This window comes from Rousettus aegyptiacus, unplaced genomic scaffold, assembly GCF_014176215.1.
Source record: "Rousettus aegyptiacus isolate mRouAeg1 unplaced genomic scaffold, mRouAeg1.p scaffold_m13_p_7, whole genome shotgun sequence".
NCBI classification, from domain to species: Eukaryota; Metazoa; Chordata; class Mammalia; order Chiroptera; family Pteropodidae; genus Rousettus; species Rousettus aegyptiacus.
Window position 1 is genome coordinate 3602243 of NW_023416310.1, and position 24343 is coordinate 3626585.

Genomic DNA, 24343 nt, shown 5'->3' on the forward strand with positions numbered 1-24343 from the left:
CTCATTCTCTATTCTTCCCTACTTTATTTTTCCCCTTAAATGTTTGTTTCTATCTAACATACTGTATCTTTCACTTACTTGTTTTGTTTGTCATCTTCCTCTTTTACAATAGAATGTAAACTCCTTTGGAACACGAATATTTTCCTATGTTTTTACTGCTGTATCCCTACCGCCTAGAATAGTGCTGGATGTATACTACTCGATACATTTCTGGTGAATTAATTATAAATAATTACGTACATGTATTTACTTATATATGTGTGCTAGTTTCTTCAAACTCAGTAATTTACTCAAAAATATTTGATTAGCTACCGTGTCCCAGATGTTAGGAGGAAGTGGTAAGCAAACGGGCAAGGTGCCTTCCCCTCATTGTTCTTCCACTGACAAGCATCAGCCATGCACTATCGTAGGTACTGGGACAGAAAGGTAGACAAGGAAGGTGTCCCAGCAAAACAAGGGTCAAGGAAAGTCCCCCGGAAGAAGTGATTTAAAAAATAGTAGGGGAGCGATGGAGGGAAGAAACGCCGTGTCCGCAAGCCCGGCGGAGAATCGACGGGACACGCACTTCTTAGAAATAGACTGTGCATCTGCTTAGAAGCTTAAGAGATGATAACATAATTGACTAAGTGTTTTCTCCATACATGGGTACAGAGAATAATAGATATTTTCAGGTTTATCACCCTTAAAAACATAATAACACGCAGAATTGATTCTTACCTTGTCTTTGAAATATAACATTTTCAATTCTTTCATTTACTTTGGTAAATCCGTACAGATCTCTTATTGAAACTTTTTTAAAATTAAATTTATTGGGATGACATTGGTTAATAATAAACTCTTTCTTTCTTAAAATATAGATTTGTTGAAGAGGACCATATTCCTTACATAAATGCTTTTCAGCATTTTCCAGAAGAAATGAAATTATATGGGCGTGACAAAGGAATCTTTGCTATAGAGGTAAGTGATTTTCTTTTTTCTTTTGTAGTCACTAATAAGACACAAGAGTCGTGTGGTGATTTATGTTCCTTGCCTGACTTCTTATTTGGTGTTAGAGTTTTTTTAGAATGTCATCTAGTTTTTCTTCTGTCCAAATATGGAACATTTGTCATAATTTAATGAAGAGTAGAGTTATAGATTTTTATTTTCCTTATGTGGCTTTTTCTAATCCTTTAAGTTATCCTCAGAATATAGCTATGCTGTAAGGTGTGTGTATTGCAGACAGGTATATTGTTGAAACTAAACTTTAAAAGTTTTATATAGAGACCTTTAATTTCAAATTTCCAAAAAAAAAAAAAAAGGTTTTTGTTGTTATCTGTATACTATATTGCTTTGGATAAAAGTAACATAGTATAAAATAAAATAATAAATAAAAGAAAGTTACTACCTTGTTTCAAGAGGCACTAATTTTTAAATCCTTTGCTCACATTAGTCTTTTTCTAGATCTGTTTTCAGATGCCTCCAATGAAGGCTTTCGCCTTGTAATTATGAGTCTTTATCACTATTTATAGTACTCAAGTGTTATCTTCCCTTTGTTCTTCATCAGAAGGTTTCAGTATACTAAGTATTAATATTAAATATCATCCTTCATTTGCCCACTTAGGGAGTTATTTTCATAGACCTTCCTAATCTTCATGAGCTTCGCATTATTTGCAATTTAATTGGAGAGACACTTGTGATCCTTAATAAACCCCTGCATGATAAGTATAGTGCTCTTTATCCCAGTTTTACGTGTGAGCAGATACCTCAGAAAGGCAGAATGGTTTGCCAGGCTCACACAGTTGGTGGGCCCAGACTGGGGCCATTTGCTCACCGCATCATCTTTTGCCCTGTTTGCCTGCTCCTCTGCCCTCCTTGTCACCCTTGTTCTTCAGAACATTTAAACGGGTGCTATGCAAATATAATAATACGATGTGTTAATTTTGAAGCACTGAGCCAGAAGGAAATAGATGAGCGGAAGTACGGATACATAAGTTTGCCACATACCATAGCATTTTGCATCTGAGGTTATAAGTATTAGCAGCATTTTGCATTGACTTAGAATATTGGTTACTGTGGATGATTTGAAGGGAACATTAGATTTTTAAACCAGCACTGGCTCCACCCGCACCACATTCGTGCTGGAGCAGTTCCCATAGATGTAGAGAGCAGAAAGCAGGCTTGAGGGTGGGTTCCGAGTGCTGCGTCCTTGGAGTCACCATTTATTTCATACCTGGGAGAGAGAAGATGAATTCCGAGTGCGCTGGCGCTCGCCCATCCAGGGGAAGCACGAGGCAGGAGGGTGTGGCTGCAGCTACCGCTCGACCTGGACAAACGAAACAGAAATAATAGTAGAGGTAGTGCCCATCATGCACCAGGCCCTGTTTTAAATATTTCATAAGCTCATTAATTACACCAACCCTATGAAGTATGTAGCATTATTATCACCCCTTTTTCACAAATGAGGAAATTGGGACAGAGAGATTAGGTGCCTCGCCTGGTGTTCTCAATCTGAACGTCGTCCAGCGTAGCCAAGGCAGTCTTACTCTGGAAGGAGACAGAAACGAGGGACCATACCAAGCAGTGATGGTGGGGTGGGTGGGTGGGGAGCAGCAAGGTCAGGAAGTGGGGGTACGTTACTAAGGCAAAAAAGGGGCTCCATACTGGTTACCAAAACCGCGAGGTGGCCCTGTGGCAGAGAAGAGCCAGCTGGAGCGTGGTCCAGGCTAGCAGTGACCGTGGGGTAGCAGTCCACGTGTCCTGACATGAGGCACAGACTAGCCTTCCTGAAGGGCGCACCTTCATTAAAAGGCAGGGTGGTCTCTTTCTCAGCTTGGGCAGGGCTGCGATCGTTTACTCAAAGGACCGTAGACACAGAGGGCATGTCCTGCTTTTCCAGCCAGCACTCCGGACCCCAGCTAATTTGTCAGCAATGTAGTGGAACTTGGGTAAAATCGGAGAGAGAAATACTCAGTGTGAGATGCACCGAGCATGTCAGGAGCCCGTTCATGTCTGGGCAGAAAGTAATACAGCCTCTTAGTTTCAGAACGAGCCTGTTACTCACGGTCAGTTGGTTTTTCATCTTTTTTTGATGGCATCCCGTGCTCAATGAGACAGGAAGTCTGGACTTCCGGGCATTCCTTGGACACTGCTGATGCTACCCTGAAACTGTCACAGAGGGTTTTTGTTTTGTTTCATTTTGTTTTATTTAATTTAAAGAATTGATTTTAAAATCCGTATAATTCATTAATAAGTAATTTTATATTTACCTGCTAAAAGTCGTTTATAGCTAGTCATCCAAGCCTTGTTTAAATGTTCTGCTGAAAGGAAAAGACTTTTGGTTTAATAATTCTAGGTATGTGTTTTTATATTTGTTCAGTTTTCCTAGAGGGACCAATGGGACTGTGTTATCATTTTTGCATTATTAATCTTGGTTAATAAAAACTTCTCTTTCCTCTCTCTCCCTCGCTTCTTTTTTGCCTTCCTTCCCTCTCCCCTTCTCTCACCTCTCAATCCCTAGTATGTTCTTTATTCTACGTCCTAACTGGCTGAGGTTTAACTTGATTTCTCAGAGCCGTCCACCATTCAGGTTATATGAATAATTTTTGCTTGGTGGAAATTATTTGCAGTTTTTTCTAGTGCCTAAAATTATTACTTTATTGTCTTTAACAAATTGTAAGCTTCTTAGGAACAAATACCAGATCACTTAGTCTGCTTTTCTTATTTTTTTGTTAAGGAAACTGACCTAAGAAGAAATATGACTTGAGAATAAATATACCTCTACTTCATTAGAGTTCTAATGAGGATTTTTTAAGATAATATATTCAAAATGCAGGCATATCACAGAAATTCAAATGGTAATAGGCTGGCTCCCTTTCAGGCCCCTGGATGGAAAAGCTTTTCCTCTGAGGTGAGGATTAAAAGGGTAATCAATCTTCTTGGAGGAGAAAAATGAAAAAATGTACCATTTTTGGAAAATAAAGTTTTCATTTTAAAGATCTGTTTAAAAAACCTCTTTGAGTGTGCCCATTTCTAAGTGTTTTCAAAGCGGGTTGCAGGAAGTCCACCGATATGACTCTTGCTTTTCACTATGGTATTTTATATTTTGCTTGCCATAAATTCGGCTTCTTGCAAAGGATATTGCTTCCTGGGCTCGGTTTATATGCTTGGATTGGTATCTAACCAGTAATTGCCTTTCGAATTAAGAAATTTTGTTTCACTTTATGTATACTCACATAAATGCTCAAGTTTCACTCTATAAAAATAATTGTTTTAATATCTATTCGCTGTATCCTTTCAAATAGTAACAGATGCCATTGTCGCTGCATGTTTAAATGACTGCAACAGTGCCGTTAACGCGCAGGACTGAGACTGTGACTGCGGTGGCCAGTGCGGCTCACGCTGCCCTGAAGCCTCGCTTAGGCGCTCTGTTCAGGTTCGCGCCTCCTTTCTTCGAGCAGTGTGGTTGAGAGGCGCCTGCAGCTGTCATGGCCACCTTTGTGTCTGGTGACGATTCAGGGTTTCAGCCCGAAATATTAGTTCTCAGTATTGCATCCAATCTAAACCGTTTTCCGCTCCAAGTTTTTACAATTTGAGACAAGTTTTGTAATATTGGTAATATTTCTTGTTCTGACATCTACCTTGTCTGATATAATGTAGCCCCTCCAACCTTTTTAAAAAAATGAATGTTTGCACGCTGTATCTTTTCCTGATCTTTTAGATTTAACCTTTCTGTATCTTTATATTTAAAATGGACATTTGGTAGATAGTATGTAGTTAAGTCTTGATTTTTTTTTATTTAATTCTCATGACCTCTGCCTTTTAATTAAAGTGTTTAGATCATTTACATTTGATGTAACTATAAATAGGGTGGGATTTTAATCTGCCATCTTGCTATTATTTGTCCTATCTAGTATTTATTCTCTTTTCCCTCTTTTCCTGCCTTCTTTTGAATTAAGATTTTTGTATTCCATTTAATCGTCATTATTATTAATTACACCTCCGTTTCTACGAGGTTGCTCTAGAATTGACAGTATTCGTCTTTGACACGGCGTACCTCAGATGCACCAGGGCGTGTGTAGCGTGAGACCCTTCCACAGTGCGCTTCCGCTTTCCTCCTCCCACCACTTTTACCTTGTTATAAACCCCACAGTGCATTGGGATTCTTTTTCCTTTCAACAGTCACCTCTCTTTTTAAGAAATTAAAATGAGAAAAACTTCTCACATATTTCCCATTTCTGTCACTCTTCCTGTCTACAGAATGTCTTTTAACATTTCTTATAGTACAGGTCTTCTGGTAATAAATTCTTTTGGCATTTCTTGATCTCAAAAAAGCCTTTATTTTGCCTTCATTTTTTTTTATTATTATTTACGCCTGCAGCACTTGGTCTTCCTAGGTGGTCTCCTATCCAAGTACTAACCAAGCCCAACCCTGCTGAGCTTCCAAGATCAGATATCAGGCTTGTTCAGGGTGGCATGGTCATAGACCCTGGACTGTGGCTCCACTGGGGCATGAACCCAGGACCTTCTGCATGTAAAGCAGACACGCTAACCGCTACACTATGGAACCACCTCCATGCCTTCATTTTTGAAAATACATTTTCACTAGTGGTATGCAGAATTCTGGGTTCATACTTTTCTTTCATTACTTTAAAGATGTCATTCTATTTTCCTCAGACTTGATTTTTTTCGTTGTGTGTGTGTGTATTTTTTTCAGCTTTATTGAGATATAATTGACAAAATTGTAAGATATTTAACATGTATGTCATAGTGATTTGGTATACATGTATATTGTGAATGGATTCCCCCATCAAGTTAACACTTTATCGCCTCACTTATTTGTTTGTTTGTTTAGAACATTTAGAGTCTACTTTCAGCAAATTTCAATTATATAATACGGTGCTTTCGACTAAAATCACCAAGTTTTACATTAGCTCCTCAAACCCTATTCATCTTATAGCTGAAAGTTGGTACCCTTTTACCAACATCTCCCAATTTCCCACCCCACCCAGCCTCTGGCAACCATTTTTCTACTCTCTGTTTCCATGAGTTTGACTTTTTTTTTTTTTAGATTCCACATATAAGTGATAGCATATAGTATTTGTCCTTCTCTTTCTGGCTTATTTCTCTGACCATAATGTTCTCAGGTTCCATTTATATTGTCACAAATAGCAAGATTTTCTTTTTTCTCGTATCTTCTATTCATTCACCCATTGATAGACACTCAGGTCGTTTCCTTCTCTTGGCTATTGTGGATAATGCTGCAGTGAACGTGGATGCGGGCATCTCTTTGAGATCCTGTTTTCATTTCCTTTGGTCATGTACCCAGAAGTGGAACTCCTGGATCATATAGTAGTTCAGTTTTTAATTTTGTGAGGAACCTCCGTGCTGTTTTCTGTAGTGGCTGCACCAAGTTACATTCCCACCAGTAGTGCACAAGGGTTCCCTTTTCTCCAAATCCTTGCCAACAGTTGTCATCTTTTGTCTTTTTGATGATAGCCATTCTAACGCGTGTGAGGTGATAGTTCATTGTGGTTTTGATTTGCATTTTTTTGATGACTAGTGATATTGAGAACCTTTTCGTGTACCTGTTGGCCATTTGTATGTTTTCTTTGGAAAAGTGTCTGTTCAGGTCCTCTGCCCATTGTTAATCAGGTTGTTTGTTTTTGCTATTAAGGTGTGTAAGTTCTTTATATTTTTTGGTCATTAACCCCCTGATCAGATACAGGATTTGAAAATATTTTTTCCCATTCTATAGGTTGCCTTTTCATGTTGTCGATGGTTTCCTTTGCAGCGCAGAAGATTTTAGTTTGATGAACTCCCACATGCTTAGTTTTGCTTTTGTTCCCTTTGCTTTTGGTGCCAAATCCAAAGCAATCATTGCCAGGACTGGGGTGAAGCAGCTTACCCCTGTGTTTTCTTTTAGGAGTTTTATGTGTTGGAGCCGCCAGCCCCCGATAGACACACCAGAACTCAGTGAGGTATAGGAAACACACTCTTTATTCAGCCATCTGGGTCTGCCCAGGGTACGCAGACCCCACGTTAAGCAGCCCCAAAATGTAGAGGTGCAGGGTTTTTAAGCCCTAAACCCCATTCTTCATTCTGTCTGAACACAAAAGTCTATTTTTCTTCTATTTACTAACTGTCAACCCACAGGTTGGTTGTGCAAGCGGGTGGTACAGAAGCAGAAAGCTTATTGTTTGTTAGAATGTTATGTTCCCGTGGGTGGTAGCCTATGTTCCCATGGGTGATAGCCAAGCAGTAATTTCCAGCAACAGTAATTTTCTAGCCAGCACATATGGTTTGAGGTCTTAAATTTAAGTCTTTACTCCATTTCGAGTTGATTTTTGTGTATAGTATAAGATTGTGGGCCAGTTTCATTCTTTTGCATGGAGCTGTTCAGTTTTCCCAGCACCATTTATTAAAGAGACTATCCTTTCCCCATCGTATATTCTTGGTTGCTTTGTTGTAATTATTGGCCATATATGTGTTGGTTTATTTCTGGACTTTCTGTTCTGTTCCATTGACCTATGTGTCTGTTTTTATGCCAATACCATACTGTTTTGATCACTAGTTTTGTAATGTAGTTTGAAATTGGGAAGTACGATGCCTCCAGCTTTGTTTCTTCCTTCTGTGATGGCTTTGGCTCTTTGGTGTCTTTTGTGGTTCCATACAAATTTTAGGGTTGATTGTTTTCTATTTCTGTGAAAAAAACCATTGGAATTTTGATAGGGATTTCATCAAATTTGTAAAATTTTTCATCCATTATTTCGTCAGTTTTTTTCCTGTACTCCGCATGATTTGGGGATACCAAGTACATGTTAGACCACGTGATATTGTCCCTCACCTCACTAAGGCTCATGTTCTTTTTTTCCTGTTTTTCTTTTTTTTTTCTTCTTGTCTTCTTTCTCAGTGTATTTTGTTTTAGTTTCTATTGTTATGTCTTCAAATTCACCCATCTTCTTGAATGTCTAATCTAGTGTATTTTTTCATTTCAGAGTCTGTGTTTTTTATTTCTAGAAGTTCCATTCTAGTCTTTTTTTTTTTCCATTTCTCTCATTATGTTTGTTTTCTTTTATATCCTTGAGCATATTGACAATATTTATAGTAGGTGGCTTAAGGGTCTTTTCTACTAATTCTATTGTCTCTGTTATTCCTGACTCTCTTTCTATCGATTGGTTTACCTCCTAGTTATGTCATATTTTCTGCTTCTTTGCGTGCCTGGTAATTTTTTATTGTACGCAGACACTATAAATTTTATGTTGTCATTTACTGAATTTTTGTTCTGCTGTCTAATGAGCTAAGATGGAGATCAGTCTGATCTTTTAGAAGCTTGTTTTTAAGCTATTAAGCTATTTTATGGCTGGTCCAGGGCTTTTATTCTGGGACTAACTTAGTTCCACTATTGATGCTTATCTTTTCTGAAGATTCTACCCAATGCCGCGGATATTATGAAGTCTCTCTACTCTGGCTGGTGCCTATGTGAATTCTGCAAATTGTTTTGACTTACTGGAAAAAAAAAAAAAAAAAAAAAGCAATGATTTTTCTCCCCTGGCCTCGGGTTGTGGTGGTGGTGGTGGTGGTGGTGGTGGTGGTGATGATGGTGATGATGGTGATGATGGTGATGATGGTGATGATGGTTGTTTCCCATGCATGCACTGGTTGGTACTCAGCCAGAGATGTGAGAGGACCCTTTTCAGATCTCTGCAGTTCTCCCTCTGTGCAGCTTTATCCTCACTGGTACTCTGCCTACAAATTATAGCCACCTCAGCTTCCAGAAGCTCCAGTATTTGTCTCCTCAATTCAGCAGGACCCTGGGCTCTGTTTCACTACCCACCCCCCCACCTCCACTGCAGCTCGGAAACTGCCTCCAGGCAGTAAACTGGGGCCATTTGTTTCTTTTCTCTCAGCCATTGTAGTTCTGTGCTTCCTGTTGTCCAGTGCCTGGAACTGTTACTTTATATATCTATTTTTCTAGTTCTCTGATTGTTTATGGTGGAAAGTCAATTCCCATAGTAGGTAATCCTTCATGGACAGAAATGGAAGTGTTCCAAATGTGAATTTTTAGACATTTGAAAGTAGACTCAATATTCAGATGCTTTTTAGGTGAGTGTTACCCAAACAGCTGTTTTTTAATGCATTAAAGTATCTCATTGCTCATTCATTCTTGGATTTTTTTTTTAAATTACAATTTCTATTCATGAATATTGTCAATAGTCTAACTTTTGTTTTAAAAATTTCCCCTAGTTGGACCGTGTTATTGAAGGATCATGGTTATAAGCTTTTGTTTACACAAAATACTTTTCCTAGTAATAATTTCTTTTGTTGACTATTTTTAAGTTAATCTTGAGTGAGGGGACAGGGATAAAATAGGTGAGTGGTTTCTTACAGAGATTTTAGTCAAAAGTATAAGCAAATATGAGATTATGCCTTGGTAACACTAACCGTTGTACTTTGTCTTTTTCACTTATGTTTTGGAGAGCTTTTTCTTTTTTTTTTTAAAAAAAACTATTTTGGAAAAATTTTAGATTTGCTGCAAAGTTGCAGAAATTCAAAAAATACAAAAAAAGCAAAGACCACTTCTTTATTCTTTACCCAGATTCAACTACTGTTAACATTTCATTCATCCCATTTGTTTTATCATTTGTGCTAATCTTAATAAGTATGTATGTATCTATCGATCCATCTATCTTATCTGTCTATGCAATTCTATTTCTGAATCATTGAAGGTAAGTTACATGTATCATAGCCCATTGCCCTTAAATATTTAAGTGTATATTTCTTAAGAATAGGGATATTTTATTATATAATTGCACTTTAGTTATTAACTTTTCACTCTTCTAAGAGCTGTACAATGTAGATAGGCCACAATTTACTTAACTAGTTCTCTGTTGATGGAGTTTGGGATAAAAAGTAAAGAAGGCAGCTAGGTAATGAAAAAACAACAAACAAAACTAGAAACAGTCTAAATGTCTCTCAGCAGGAGGATGGATAAGGTGTGACATAGTCAGACAGTGGTATATTAAACAACAATGAAAATGAATGAACTAGACACAAGCCACGTGAATGAACCTAAGAAACATTCTGTTGAGTATAAAAGGCAAGACTCAGAAAATTACACATAGTATGATACTGTTTCTCTTAAGCTCAAAAAGAAGGTAAACTAAAGATACTTGTTTAGGTATATATATGTGTATGGTAAAACTATTTTTAAGAAGGCAAGTTTGTGAACCCGTGGAGGGCGAGGCAGAGGGAAGGCGAGGCAGGGGGCGGAGTGCACTGGCCCCTGCAGGAGTGTTGGCAACATCCCAGGTCTTTAGTCAGGCAGTGGACTCACGAGCATTCATTTTATTATCATGCTTCGTAGCTTACAGATACGTTATGTGTGTTCTTTTGCATTTTCAAGATTTTAGAAGCAGCTAGAGGATGTTATCTAAATAGAATTTCTGAAACAGAGTAAAAGGTAATGTAATACGGAATACATGTGTTTATTTGTATATGTCTTGCATCCTTTTGAGAGTAGGGACAATATTTAATGCCTCTATTTTATTATCCATAATACCCAATGTAAATAAATAAGTAAAAAAATAAAATAAAAAAAATATCTAATATAATTCTTCTGTATACATGGTAAGGACTCGGTCTGTTTTTACCGATTAAATGATTTGAAATAGCTAAAAAAACAATAAATTTAAATACTTATTTTCAAGAGACCTTAAATTGATATCTTGGGGAGTTTTTTCCACCAAAGCAGGAAACTTCCGGGCTGCTTCTGATATATTTATTACATACTATATCAGGAAGCCATTAAGTAGTAGCATTTGATTGAAAAAATCTAAAAAGTGTTCTATTAATATTTTAGTGGTAAATATGTAAGAGATATAATTTCTGCTTATAAATGAGGATATTTAAAATGCAAATTATGGGTGTGTCAGTATCACTCATGAAAAGCATTGTGAGATAAGTAATCTTACCAGTTAATTTGTACTCTTTACCAATATCCAGAACCCAATAGTGAATTACCTTGGTCAAAAAATGTTTGCATGAGATTATATTGATGGTTTTTCTTTTAGGAGAATCATACCTCACATTTGCTAAGTGAAACCGATGATTTCATGTAGATTATCTGTGATTCAGTCGGATCCAGGGCCGGCACCCTGCAGTGCCAGCGGGTTTAGCCCGGGTCTCCTCCCCTCACCTCTGCTTCCCAGGAGAGGGGATGGGAAGCAGGTTGTACTCTTGCCTAAAGAAAACCTAGGAATGACAAAGGTGAATCTGCTGCAGAAATCATCACATAACCCTTCCAAAATCAAAGAAATTATTGGGGGATTACCTACCCTTCTGGATATCAACTTTCGATCTTCCGTAGTACAGATATATGAAATTTGAACATAGCTGTGCAACAGTCAGCGGGGTTTTTGGAGGACAGGTACGTCTTAAGAAGGATGACCCCAGTAAGTTTTTTCTAGCTCTGATCCTGAGGCCAAAACAAATTACTGTCTCCTGTTCACTTGGCCGGTCTTCACTGGTCACTTCTTACGTTCGTATTTATCCATAAGCTTTGTCTGTCTGTGCAAGTTGACAGCGTTTCCAAGACAGTCTCATCCCCAGGCCAAGACTGTGTTTCACATAAAGTAATGTGTTTACCACAAACTTCCAGTAGACCTGACTTTGCATATAAAAAAAAAAATTCAAAAAATGGTAGATTTACAACCATTAGGATAAATCTAGCAGGCTGAAAATGCGAGGTGAACTATTTTGTGAATCATAATGCATGTGTAATTCATTTTATCTTTTTTCCATAAATAATGTATTACAATGCTTTCTCATTACTTCTACCATTACTTTTATGCCTTATTAATTGTCCTTTGTAATAGAAAGTCTTATTTTAAGTTGGAATTAACAGGTGCATGTAGCATTAGCTTTTTCTCAGCTGAATCTTTGCTTCGAAACAACAATAAGAATAAGGGCGAGGCACTGTACTCTCTTTTTTAATAGCTAAGCAGGAAGTTCACCTCTGACAGGGTATTATAATCAGGTTTATCACAAGAGCCTGCTGTTGTGTAACAGAAACTCTAGCTTGTCCTTACCTGTCTTGAGGCATTGCTTCATGAAGGAAAATAAACTCGCTGAAATATTTGTGAAATTCAATAAAATGCTTTCCCAAGCACTCTGTTTTTAATGCATGCTAGGACAATTTATTACAGCGTTGTAGTCTTTTTAAAAAGCATATGAAGCTTGTGATTTTTTACTATTGTAACTAAATGAATCTGTATCGCTCCGGAAGCCCTATGTGTCATATTTATTATACCTTTTAGACACAGCTCCTGCCCTATCTAGTAATAGTCCACATTCCCTCCCTCCTTTTTCAAGAAAAATGGGGAAGGTTTGGATGTCTTCAAATGATTGTTTATTTAATCTACAGGCAGCTTTTCTTCATTGTATGCTTGCCTTTGCTCACAAAAGTGCATTCACTCTTCCATAGTATGTTGAAACTTTTAAATGGAAACAGCTTTTCATTAACAAAGGAAGCATTTTCTTCCCTCCGTCCATGTCTTAGCTCTCTCCACTAAGTCTTGGCTCCTGCAGCAGCTCTACCTCCCCCAGAAATGACAGAAGGTGCGATTGTTCTAGGAGATGGCGTTGCAGGTCATGCCAGTGTGTGTGTGGGCTGCTGGGGACTGTTTTTCTTCTGTGTTTGGTTTTATTTTGTCTTCGTTGTTCCAGAAAGTTGAGCACACCACCTTAAAAACAAACCAAAAACAAGAAAACAAAACAAAAAAAAGCCTTAAAGACTTAAAACCTTTATCCTAGATGAACTATTTCTATGCATTAAGTTGTTCTGTTAGTATTTAAATGGAGCCCTCCGTCCCAAGAAAAACAAATCTGACAAAGTTCTCTTAAAACAGGGGAGTGGAATCCAGAGTACAGAGAGTATTGATGTGGTTTGTTTTCTTTCTTTGAGCGGGCAGGCCGCCTGCCATTGCCCTGCCTCGGGAGCAAAGCTCAGGAGAGGAGACAGGTGTACGAATTAAGTTTCTGTATTTCCAACCATCTTTTTTCTGAGTTATGATTCCCTACTCCAGGTAGGTAGGGTTTTCATTTATTTGTTTGTTTGTTTGTTTGTTTGTTTGTTTTTACTTATTTAATTTGAAGACAGCCTCCTTCTTTATCTGCCTCTTCTGCTGTTTCACGTTTGGCTCAAGTTTCTGGAGTATGGTGCCGATTCGAAGCATCGTTTACTTGTAGCGAAGATTTTTTAGTTCATCTGGTGGAATGAACAAAATACTGGTGGCTTTCAGGGACAACACCTCTATACAGAGAGCCAAATGATCACTCGCTGCTCAAACCGAAGTCGGGCCTAGACACACTTGTCACTGTTACAGTTCATTCCGCCAGTGGGGCTACTTCTGGCTTTTCAGCCTTGGTTTGCTTTATTTTTATACATTTTCAAGCCACAGACCAATTTCTTAACAGATAATGTGGAACGCACATATTATTCTACCGTGGTCCTTGACAGTGTTTATAAATCCTCTCAAGAAGTAGTCATTTCATCATCCCTCAGACTTGGCGAGAATGGATAAAGAAGAAACTGGAGCTTCATTCCGAAGCTCATCTCCAGGATTTTGAATGTTGATCAACAACATTCTGATCTTCTCTCTGAATGAGTAAAAAGAGAAGATGTAATGCTGGTTCGGCCAAACCCACTCTGCCCGGTGACTCATCTTGCCTCGGAGCGGTCTTACACCCTCTTGTGCAACCAGCCCTGTTGGTTGAAGGAAGAAAAAGACTCCTTCAGAGCTGTCAGTCACTTCTCAAGCACCTTCAAAGGAAGGTCTTAATGGATCAAGTTTCAATACACTCTGGGCCTTCAAACATTATTCTGGATTTGTTCACCACCATACTCTGTAGGCCACATGTAGCTCTTGGAATTGTTTTCGCAATCTTTGTTAGAATAATTTGACAGATTTAAAGTCTACCCGAGGGAAATTAAGGCAAGCGTAACAGGTATTCTCGGTTTCCCTCACCCCCGCTCCTTCCCTCCAGGGCTGCTCTGCCAGCATGAATAGAAACCCGCTGATGTTTTCTTTCCTTCCTGGCCCCAGACAGCGTCTTAATTGAACCATCGCTGAAATTCGCAAGTGCACTTCTGTTTTCAGGCTTGTGGAGTAAAACCAGTCTCTTCTCGGCTGCAAGGAAAACGAGGATGGGAAGCCCTTCATTTCGTTTGTTTGTTTGTTTTTGCATAAGAAAATCCTGGAGAGCTCATTTAAACTACAGAATCTTAGCCCCAGTATCAGAGATTGAGTCGGGTGTGGGAATATGCATTTTTAACGAGCATCTTGCAAATTATTGATAGAGGTGGTGTTCTGAGCAGTGCAGACAAGTCGTGTCTGTCTGTCTGTCTGTCTGTCTGTCTCTCTCTCTCTCTCTCTCTCTCTCTCTCTCTCTCTCGTTATTCCAGCTTGTTCCACAAAATATTTGAGGTAGAATTAGACTAAATAGCAGATAACCAAAGTTCGGTATAAAACAAATGTTCTCGTACCTTACTAAACATGTAAAGTTTTAGTATTCCGGTAGGCCTCTCATTCTCTTTATTCCACACACCTAATGAAAATATGGTACAAAGACCTAGCAGCTTCTATGAGACCCTCCCTCGGATGTGTTCTGTACGTGAATGCATTTTCTAAAAGTCAAAATAAGATTATCCTGACACAGTCATTAACTGTTTGCTGGAATTATTATATGATAGTTATTCATGTTTTAGAACCTCATCAAAACTAGAACCTGACTGCCTGTTCTGGGCTAAGGACGACGGGACAGGAGCAAACACGTGTCACCGTGGTCTTACTCTCGAACACAGTGCACGTGGCAGTGCTCTCAGCTCTGCCAAGGTTACTTTCCTACGCCGGCAGACCAGGCCCCCGAACTAGCCTGGCTCGCTTGGAATGGGAACAGACGTGTAGGAAGGTTAGTCTATAGCAACGCCGTGTGGGGGCTGTTGGGCCACATGCGAAGTGATACTGGAAGCAGTGAGTAGCATTCTGATCCTTTTGATGACACCCCCTGAACAGAAATGGAGGGCAAGAATGATGTCCAGTTATAACTCTTACCTCATTTGAGGCGCTGAGAAGACCTCTCTCAGTCTTACTGGAACCATTACATCGTAATCAAGCATTATCTCTGGACAGAGAGGCCCTGAGCAAGGGGTCCGGCAGATGTTATATTTCCTTTTGACTCAGTGTATTTCGTCTACTAGGAAAGGCACCACCATATCTTGTGTTACATATTTATTAGTTACAGTTTAACAATTCCGCCCCTCCCAAATACATGTTTCTGTTGCTAAGATATTTTATATAAGTTAAAGGTAGATATTAGCAAGTAGTGCAGATTTTGAATGCAGATTTTACATATGTTGAAGTTTTTAAATCTTCAGCTTCATTATTCTAATTATGACATCTCTAATATGTTCAGTTATTTTTTCTTTAGATGTTATTTAGGGTTTTTTTTCTTAAAATTGTGATAAAATAAACATAAAATTTACCATTTAAAACATTTTTAAGTGTACAGTTGAGTAGGATTAAGTACATTCACATTGTGCAGCCATCACCACCATCCGTCTCCAGCCCTTTTTCATCTTTCCTAACTGAAACTTGGTACCCAAAACACACCGACTCCCCATTGCCCCTGTCCCCCAGCCCCTGAGATCCACCAGCCTACATTCTGTCTCTGTCAATTTGACTGAGCTAGTACCTCATTTAAATAGAATTTACAATATTTGTCCTTTTGTATCTGGCTTAGTTCACATAGCATAATGTCTTTAAGGTTCATCCATGTTGTAGCCTTTTTTCAGATTTCATTCCTTTTGAAGGCTGAAAATATTCTTGTGTATGGCTAGATCACATGTGTTCATTCATTCATGGACATTTGGGGTATTTCTACCTTTGGGCTGTTGGGAATAACACTGCTACGAACATGGTTGTACAAATATCTGTTTGAGTCTGTGCTTTCAATTTTGGGGGGCTTATACCCAGAAGTACAATTGCTGGATCCTGTGGTAATTCTGTTTAATTCTGTAATACATTTTTGAATTTTTTTTCTTATTATGAAAGTAATATATTTAGAATGATTAAGAGGAATGTAGAAAATAATCACATCTATAAAGAAGGAAATTAAAATCATCCACAATCCAACTTCTCCTGGATGCTATTGACATTTGGTATTTTTGATTGTCTTATTTAATGTACATCAACATATTTGCAAATTTAGGATTGAAGAATATATTCAAATTTGTCTCCTACTTTTTTAAGACTCGATATCGTAACATGAGTATTTTCCTAAGTCATAGAACAGCTATAAAAACACTTTTAATAGCTGCTTAACGTGTATGCATATAATGTATATCTAACAGATATCCAATAATAAGGAAATAATGGATTCATAGAGGGGAATATTTTCCAGTCACTTAAAATGATGTTTTAAAAGGCTATCTCATGACATTAAAAAATGCTCACAAAATCTAATATCAGGTGAAAATGTAGGAGACAAAACCACTTACACCCAATTCAACTTACAAAGGTTTTCAGGCAGACAGGAGCTTAGCCTAAGAGCAGTGTAAACTATTAGATTCTACTAGGAGGGTGACAAATCAGATTTGCACTTTGAAATATCAGTCTTCCTCCTAGTTGCAAAGGCAAAAGCAGATCTGGGGCTATCAGGTGGGAGGCTTGTGGGCCAAGTCTGGGGTGCAGGCGGGGCGAGTAGGACGGTCGCAGTGGAGGCGATGAGAACGCGCAACGTGAGGCCCACCCTGGCGGTGGACCGAGCAGTCTGTGTAGCTGAACAGATGTGGTGTGTGGGAAAAGGGAGCTGCCAAGGGTGATTGCCGGGCAAGGAGCACTGATGGAGAGAGAAAACGGGGGGGGGGGGGGGTGCGGAAGGTGAGGGTTCAGTTTGGAATACGTAAGTTTGGCACAGTTGAGAGACATCCAAGTAGAGGTGTCAAGAGGCTGTCGGGTTTAAATCCCAATGTTATAAATACGGATACGCCGAAAATGGCTGAAAGAACAGTCCACCAATATGGCTTTCTCTAAATTGTGAGCAATTTTTTTGGTCTTTATTATAGCGTTTTACATTTCATAATTTTTATAATGATTGTGTGTTATTTTAGTCAAATTAAATGTTACTAAACATTTCATCATGATATTCATCATGGCATTACTTATACTAGAATGAAAGTTAGAAACAACCTAAATGTATAATAACAATAGAAGACTGATAAAAAAAAAAATGAGAATAATAAGAAAATGTTTCAGTATTATTCAAAAAGAAAAAGTCTGTTTAAAAATAAATGAAATTTTTTGAAGTGAAATCTACCATGTTGGAGTGAAATTAGGATAATCTAGAATCAATTGTAAACTATAATATAAATATATAGATTTGCATTATTAGTAATTATTATATCCTCTGTTCATATGTGAAAGAATAATGACCTATTCATCACAAGATATTTAATTTGATATACCAACTTTTCGCGTGGACATTTTGAAAATATGTCAGACCGTGTTAGCCTACTAGATTCCTATTCGTTAAGAACCTAACGATTACCCCTCATGAACTTGTCATCCATTAAATCACTTTTTTGAGATGGTTGTTTTTCTAAGACCACATTCACTGCTCCAGTGTTTGTTTTGTTTGCAGATAAAAGCACTTAATCGCATCTCCTACCTGCATTATTTTAAAAGATTAGAATTGTCATAAATCTTGTCAGTGATGTTAAAATTGTCTTAAGCTGAAAATAGGTTTCAGATTCTGTATAAAATAAAGCAGAAGTCTAATTGGATGAATTTTATAAAGAAAAAAGAAGATATTTTCCTGCACAGGTCACTGAGAATTTGTGGTTTCCCTTTTTCTCTTTTCAATTCACAAAATAGAATACGATTAATAGTATTTTACTATACAAGTAGAATTACTGTATATCAACATTAAAAAAAAACTTAAAAGGCTACCTTGCTACTTTGAATTGACAAAAATTTCCTTGTATTCTTCAGTTAGGGACAATAATATAGAGTTTAGATATTGAAACAGTGGTATCAAAATAAATATTATATGAACATTATAGCTTTGAACAAAGTAAAATCAGACACAGTTATAAAATTAATAGTATGACTGTTTTCTATCAGCATACCCCTGTACCATTATAAAGCATTCCTTTGTGCTTTGAAATTGCATATGAGCTAAATTTAACAAAGTAAAATTTTACAGAAATATTCATTTCTTCAGTTCGCTTCCATATTCATACATTTAGAAGATGGGCAAGACATGACTTAACAGCAATATTTTTAAAAACAACTTGGGAGGTTAATTGACTAAACTCAAATTAGGCAGCAGATTTTCACTTAGAATAAGGAAGAACTTTTAAATGACTACACCCATTAAAAATAGAATCAACCACCTTCCGGGAAGGCATTGAGTCCCCATCACTGGGATGTACAAGAAGGGCCAGACGCCTGCCTGCTAAGGATTTGGAAAGCTGGACCGCACACACCTATCCTAAGGTCTTTCTGACTCCGAATTTGCCAATTAGATTATTTCTCTTACAAGGCCATATATGAAGTGGTTCTGTTACACAAAATAGTTCACTAACTGGTGTTCTCTCTTTCTATTTCTATATTCTATCTCATTCCACTTTTTAAAACTTTTTATTGAAGTAAACTACACGTACAGAAAAGTGAACAGATGTACATAGCTTGGTGAATTTCCACAGGCTGAACCAGCCCCCGATGGAGAATCAACATTCCTAGCAGCCCGGAAGCTCTGCCCTTTCGCTCACTTCCAGTCGTTTCCTCCTCTGCCCCAAGAGTAATCACTGTCCCGACTTCCAAACGTACAGAAGCTTGGTGCTGAATTGCCAAGTTTTGTACTTTCTATACATCAGATCATTCTCTTTTGCACCTGACTTCTTTCTTGTAATATTATGCTTTGAAGATTCGTTCGTATTGCTGCATGTAGAGCATTCATTTCTTTGCTGTATCGTGTTCCATTGTAAGACTCTATCAGAATTTACCAATTGTTGATGGCATTTGGAATTTTTCCAGCTTGGGGCTTTTACAGATAGTGTTGCTATGAAAATTCTAGTACATGTGTTTTGTGGACGTGCATGCACATTTTTCCTGGGTATATGTAGCTAGGAGTAGAATTGCTTTGTCATAGAATGCACACACACATGAGCTTAATAAATATTGCCAGACAGGTTTTCCAGAATATTTATATGCAAACCGAACAGGGCCCTACCATATCAATAGCTTTTTTTTTTTTTTTTAAACTTTACCATGGTATTTGATAGCTTTCTATCTTGTTTTGTAGTCATTTTTGCATACCTTATCTCCCTTTCGAGATTATAAACTCCTTGAAGAGATTGTTTTATTCATCTTTGTATTTCCCAAAGTACCTCGCATAGAATAGACTCTACATTCCTTATTTCTAGTGAACAGATGAGTAAATAGGGAAAAATTATATGTAGTATTAATATCACAAATGTTTACAAATTGTAAAAATATAAGTAGCATACCCTGTAAACTACAGAGGTAATCTTAAAGTAAGCAGAATTAATTTAATGGTATTAGCTTATAGATTTTCCTGAATTCTATAAGAGAATCTTACATGTTATTGTATGGGAGAGTTTAATATGAAGTTGAATTGTGGATTTTTAGCTATTGGACTTAAATCCTGGTGTTATCTCCCACATAGAAACATATGAATGTAACAATGAGCTAAATTTGTTACCTGTGAATTTGAAGATTAAAAAGAAGGTGCCTGTATTAGAGTAGTTATGACAACATTGTAACTCCGTTTGGGTCAAAGCTTTATCCCTTCCCCCAGATTCTTCTATGATTGGCAAGAAGTAACGATTTCACTATATCATGGGCAAGGCCGGTAGAGTTTTATGAGCCAAATAGCATTTTAGTGGCTTTTAAATTTAATGTTCTTACTGTTTAAAAGTGCTAAATTAGGATATTTGGAATGTATAGGTAGTCATGCTTTTCTCCACTTCCCCAATGTTATTCAATGAATACATATTACTTTTTAAATCAGAAATATTTTTTAGTAATTTAGCTTGTAAAAGTTACTACTTTGACTATCCTGCTTTTATTCCAGTCTTGGCCTGACTATGAGGATATCTATAAAAAAATGATTGAAGTTGCCACATTTTTAGATTTGCCTCGTTTCCCAGATATAACTGAAGACTGCTACCTTCACCCAGACATCTTGTGCATGAAATACCTGATGGAAGTCAATCTCCCTGGTGAGTGTGGCGTTTGATGAGGAAGCTTCTACTACTAGAATTTTAGTGAACGAGATATGGAAGAATCCTCTCAAATCACAAACCAGTAGAGCCAGCCGACAGGGTCCGTAGGACATGAAGCTTAATTTTTCAGCATTGTTTCTTAAAATCTTTCAGACCATTTAAAGTGGTTTAAAGGGCACTGCTCATAAATAAAGAGTTCTATTTTGATGTGAGGAATATGCTTGAGAGAATAATATTTGGTTTTCACAGTAAGTTTGCTGAGTAACAGACATCCCAGCGCATTACCAATGACCTAGGTCCCCCCCCCCCCGCCCCCCAGGAAAGCAACACTTCTTCAGTCATGCAAAGGATGGTTATTACATAATGAATTCTAATGTTTAAAAATCCCAGAAGCTAATTTATAGTAACAGTTTTATTGTTTGGTAACATAATGCTATTTCCAGTTCCTAAAACAAATGGAGCTCAAAGTCTGGTCACATCCCAGCAAACTCTTTAAGGCCATGAAACAGACTAGGAAGAGCTTGGCTAGGCCTCATTCACAATATACCAAGACGCAGGTAACCCGATAGAATCTGCCGATGGAATCCATTCCTGAATTTCTTGCTAAACTAGAAATGTGAGAAGTTCAGGACTTTCATTTTTAAGAGAAAATGCAAACATAGTATGTGACTATACTATTGCTTAAGCAATGTCAAAAATGTGATTGAATATCTTTTTAATAGAAAAGGAAAATAGATGTATGAGAAAAACAATATATAAAACCATATGTATGGTAAAATTTTAACTAAAATATAAATATGTGGTGATATATACGTGAATGTAAATATTAAGTCTATAATTTATAGTATTTTTAAAGGAACAGAAATAATGTAAGCTTTTCAAATATATTACTTATTAAGCTAAGGAATGTAGGTCTCTCACTGAGATTTCAAAAATCACTATTTGATTAAGATTCCAGAATTACTGTTTTTGATTTTGCTTTTTTAAAAAATTTCTTTGATGGGTCTTTCAAAATATGGAAAGCTCCTGTGTTCTCTCATGTACTCCAAAATCGTGAACTTATAAAGGGAATACTAGGTGTGGAAGAAATAGCAGATATTACTAAAATATAAGCGACAGAGCTGGGTTACGGCCAGCGTGCAGCTCAGGTGCACAGCGGAGCAGGGGGCAGCACTTTCTGGCCAGTGCGTCAGGTTGAGCAGTGCTTCTCACCTAACTCTTCCGGAGAGTAACAAGTGGAATTAAATCCATTGTAATGTGCAGAGAGACTTTCCTATCATCCGGAATTTATTAAGTGTCTTTTTGGAGACAGTATTGTAAAGAATCAGGATAGAGCAATTTCACTTCTCACAAACTGTTCAATAGAAGTAATTTGAAATAGTATTTATGATACCGAAAAATCAAAAACAACTCAAATATCCATCAAAAATTTATGGTTAAATAAACAGTGGTGTATATATTCAGTGGAACATTATGCGGCTTTTAAAATCATGTTTGTGAAGAGCTCAGAAAAGCATGGAAAATGCTTATGTTATAATAAACAATAAAATAAGCCAGATTACAAAATTATATATAATAGAGCTACATAAAATGAAAATATTAAAAAAATATTAGATGTAAGTATATCAAAATATTAAAGTACTAACGTATTTATAAGTTATGGTAATGCATTTCTTCCTTTCTCCTTCCTTTATGTAGCTTAGAAACATCCTACATTGAGTTTGTAGTGGGAGAAAAACAATCAACAAAATAGATCTACAAATTAAGATGTGGTAGTCCTTGCACCTTAGGGTTTAGATTCTAAAATGCGGCGTTGATTTGCTGACCACCCATGAGATTATAAGGCCTCTAGGACGTCTCCGTTTTCGCATGTGTGCAGGCGCTCTCCACGGCGCCATCATTCCGTGGTGCTGCTAGTCGGAGAGCCCTGTGTTCTTGGCACATTTACACAGAGAGGTTTTAGGGTTCCCAGAAAGCTGAAAGTAGTTTTACGGATGCTGCGGCAACAGATGGCCCCTGCCGGAGCCGTTTCGTGCGACCACGTGGTCCCTGGACCTGTATAGGAAGGCTTCAGCAAGCATGCCGCACACACCCTTACTGCGTGAGCCCTGGCTCTGGTGTCTGTGAACGAGCTGCAAGCACTTTGTCTAGTATTGCTCCTCGTGCTGGGACAGACGCGCCCGGCAGAGTTTCTGGCGGCCATCACACACATATGTAGTTCGTGGGGAACTTTAGCGTTTCCACAGTGCCTTCGCTTCTGTTACCTCATTCGTGAAGGTGGGGGGGGGCGGGTGTTCTCACTCACAGATGAGACACGCCAGGCTCAGGACCCACCTACCTGGTGGGTGGCAGAGCGCGCGCCCACAGCCGAGTCTTCACGGCTCGAGGCCGCTCTTTCCACGCTGTGCTCTGGCTCGGGATCCTGTGCCCTGTAGTGTTTCTCTGCCGTCCCCACGCCCTCGCTCATAATTTCTTCCATTTGTCTTTTCGTTACTCCATACTTTTGGTGTAAGAGAAGCAGTTCAGGATATTAATTTTAAAAGAAATATAGGAGAGACAATTTTCAATAAGTGTCATTCTTTATAATAATAATGTCAGCTTTTAATTAGAAGAGACTATAACCTCTACAACTCTATACAGGTAATATGTGAAATTTTAATGAATGTTGTTAAATTGATTTTTTTCATGTTATAAATACACGTGTTTGAAGGTAAGAGTCCTAGCTATTGTTTATTTTTCTGGTTTTCTTCATTATCGCACAGTGTGTTTGACACAGTGGCATTCAATAAATGCTTGTTGATTTGAGCTTAATTGTGTATCCTAATCATTTTGTACCTGAGCGAAGCCCATGAATAATTCATATGGACTCCGTAAGTTGAAGTAGTCAATAACAACAAGCCCAGGTTCTCCGTCACACAAAGACCTTCACGATCTGGCCCTGCCAGTGTCTCCGCGTGTAACACCGAAGCCTTGTCTCGGACCATCTGCGTTTCCCCAGAGCACCATCTCATCTTTGTCATAGCCCTGATCTCACTGCATACGAACATGTACATGGTCCTGAAAAGCGAGCTCTTTGAAAAGAGGGCTCTGTTTTATCTCCAATACCCAGAACATTGTAGTTGCTAAATAAACATTTTTTGAGAGGACGAGTAAAAAAGCCAGGTGAAAACTTTAGCTATTAGAATTTAGTAGACATATAGAAATACTTAGATGCATACTGAATCATCGTTGTTATGTATGTTCTGTTTCTCTGTGAAACAAAACATTTTTTAATCAATGGAATTTTTTTACTTAAACATTTCAGGAAAGAAATTAGTTTTGCAGTTAGGAAGACAGATAAAACGAGACTGAGTCTGCCCACAAGTGTAAGAGAGAGCAAAGACCGAAACCCTTAACAGTCCGCAGTCATGGGCTGAATGCCGGACGGGCTAAGCGAACGCGGCTGCTGGTACCGTAAAGTGTTCTTAGCTTTAATTCACGTGTTACTGGTTTTTTTTTTCTTCAACAGATGAAATGCACAGTTTCACCTGCCAGGTGGTAAAAATGGCAGGAATCGGAGAAGTAGATTTTCTGACATTTGATCCTGTAGCTAAAATGGCAAAAACTGTTAAGTATGACGTCCAAGCCGTAGCCGTCATCGTAATAGTATTGAAACTGCTCTTTTTATTGGATGACAATTTAGAATGGTAAGTGTACGTCAATTTTGTGAGGAAGAAAACTATATTGTTTTTACCTAATTATTCAGAGTGTAGGACTCCATATGTCATCTCAACAGAAAATGGACTCTTAGCTGTTAGAGAACATTGACTAATAGCAACAATTACTTCTTACATAATATTTTGATTCAGCTAGTTGTCAGGTTTCATTCTACCTTAGTAAGTTGTTTGTATCATGCTTTGTTTCTACTTTTTAGATAGACGTGTTTCTCATTGTTCCACTGATTCCTGAGTCTTAAATCATCACACATAAATCCTAAAGAATCGTTTGGCGCTTCATCTGTGTGCCTTTAGGCTCCCGGCACTGTGTGTCTCCAAGATTATCTTGGAAAGTAAAGGAATC

At 37.9% G+C, this 24343-nt stretch overlaps 1 protein-coding gene across 2 annotated transcripts in view; it reads left to right on the forward strand.

Moving 5' to 3' along the window:
- The window catches only part of TAF1B (TATA-box binding protein associated factor, RNA polymerase I subunit B), a 60802-nt gene that overhangs the window by 22587 nt on the left and 13872 nt on the right, over positions 1 to 24343 (forward strand). For both annotated transcript variants that reach the window (XM_016121155.2, XM_016121156.2), the window contains exons 8-10: positions 858 to 957; positions 20134 to 20281; positions 23793 to 23970. In XM_016121155.2, coding sequence (XP_015976641.2) covers positions 858 to 957; positions 20134 to 20281; positions 23793 to 23970 — 426 coding nt within the window. The remainder of the gene's footprint in view (positions 1 to 857; positions 958 to 20133; positions 20282 to 23792; positions 23971 to 24343) is intronic.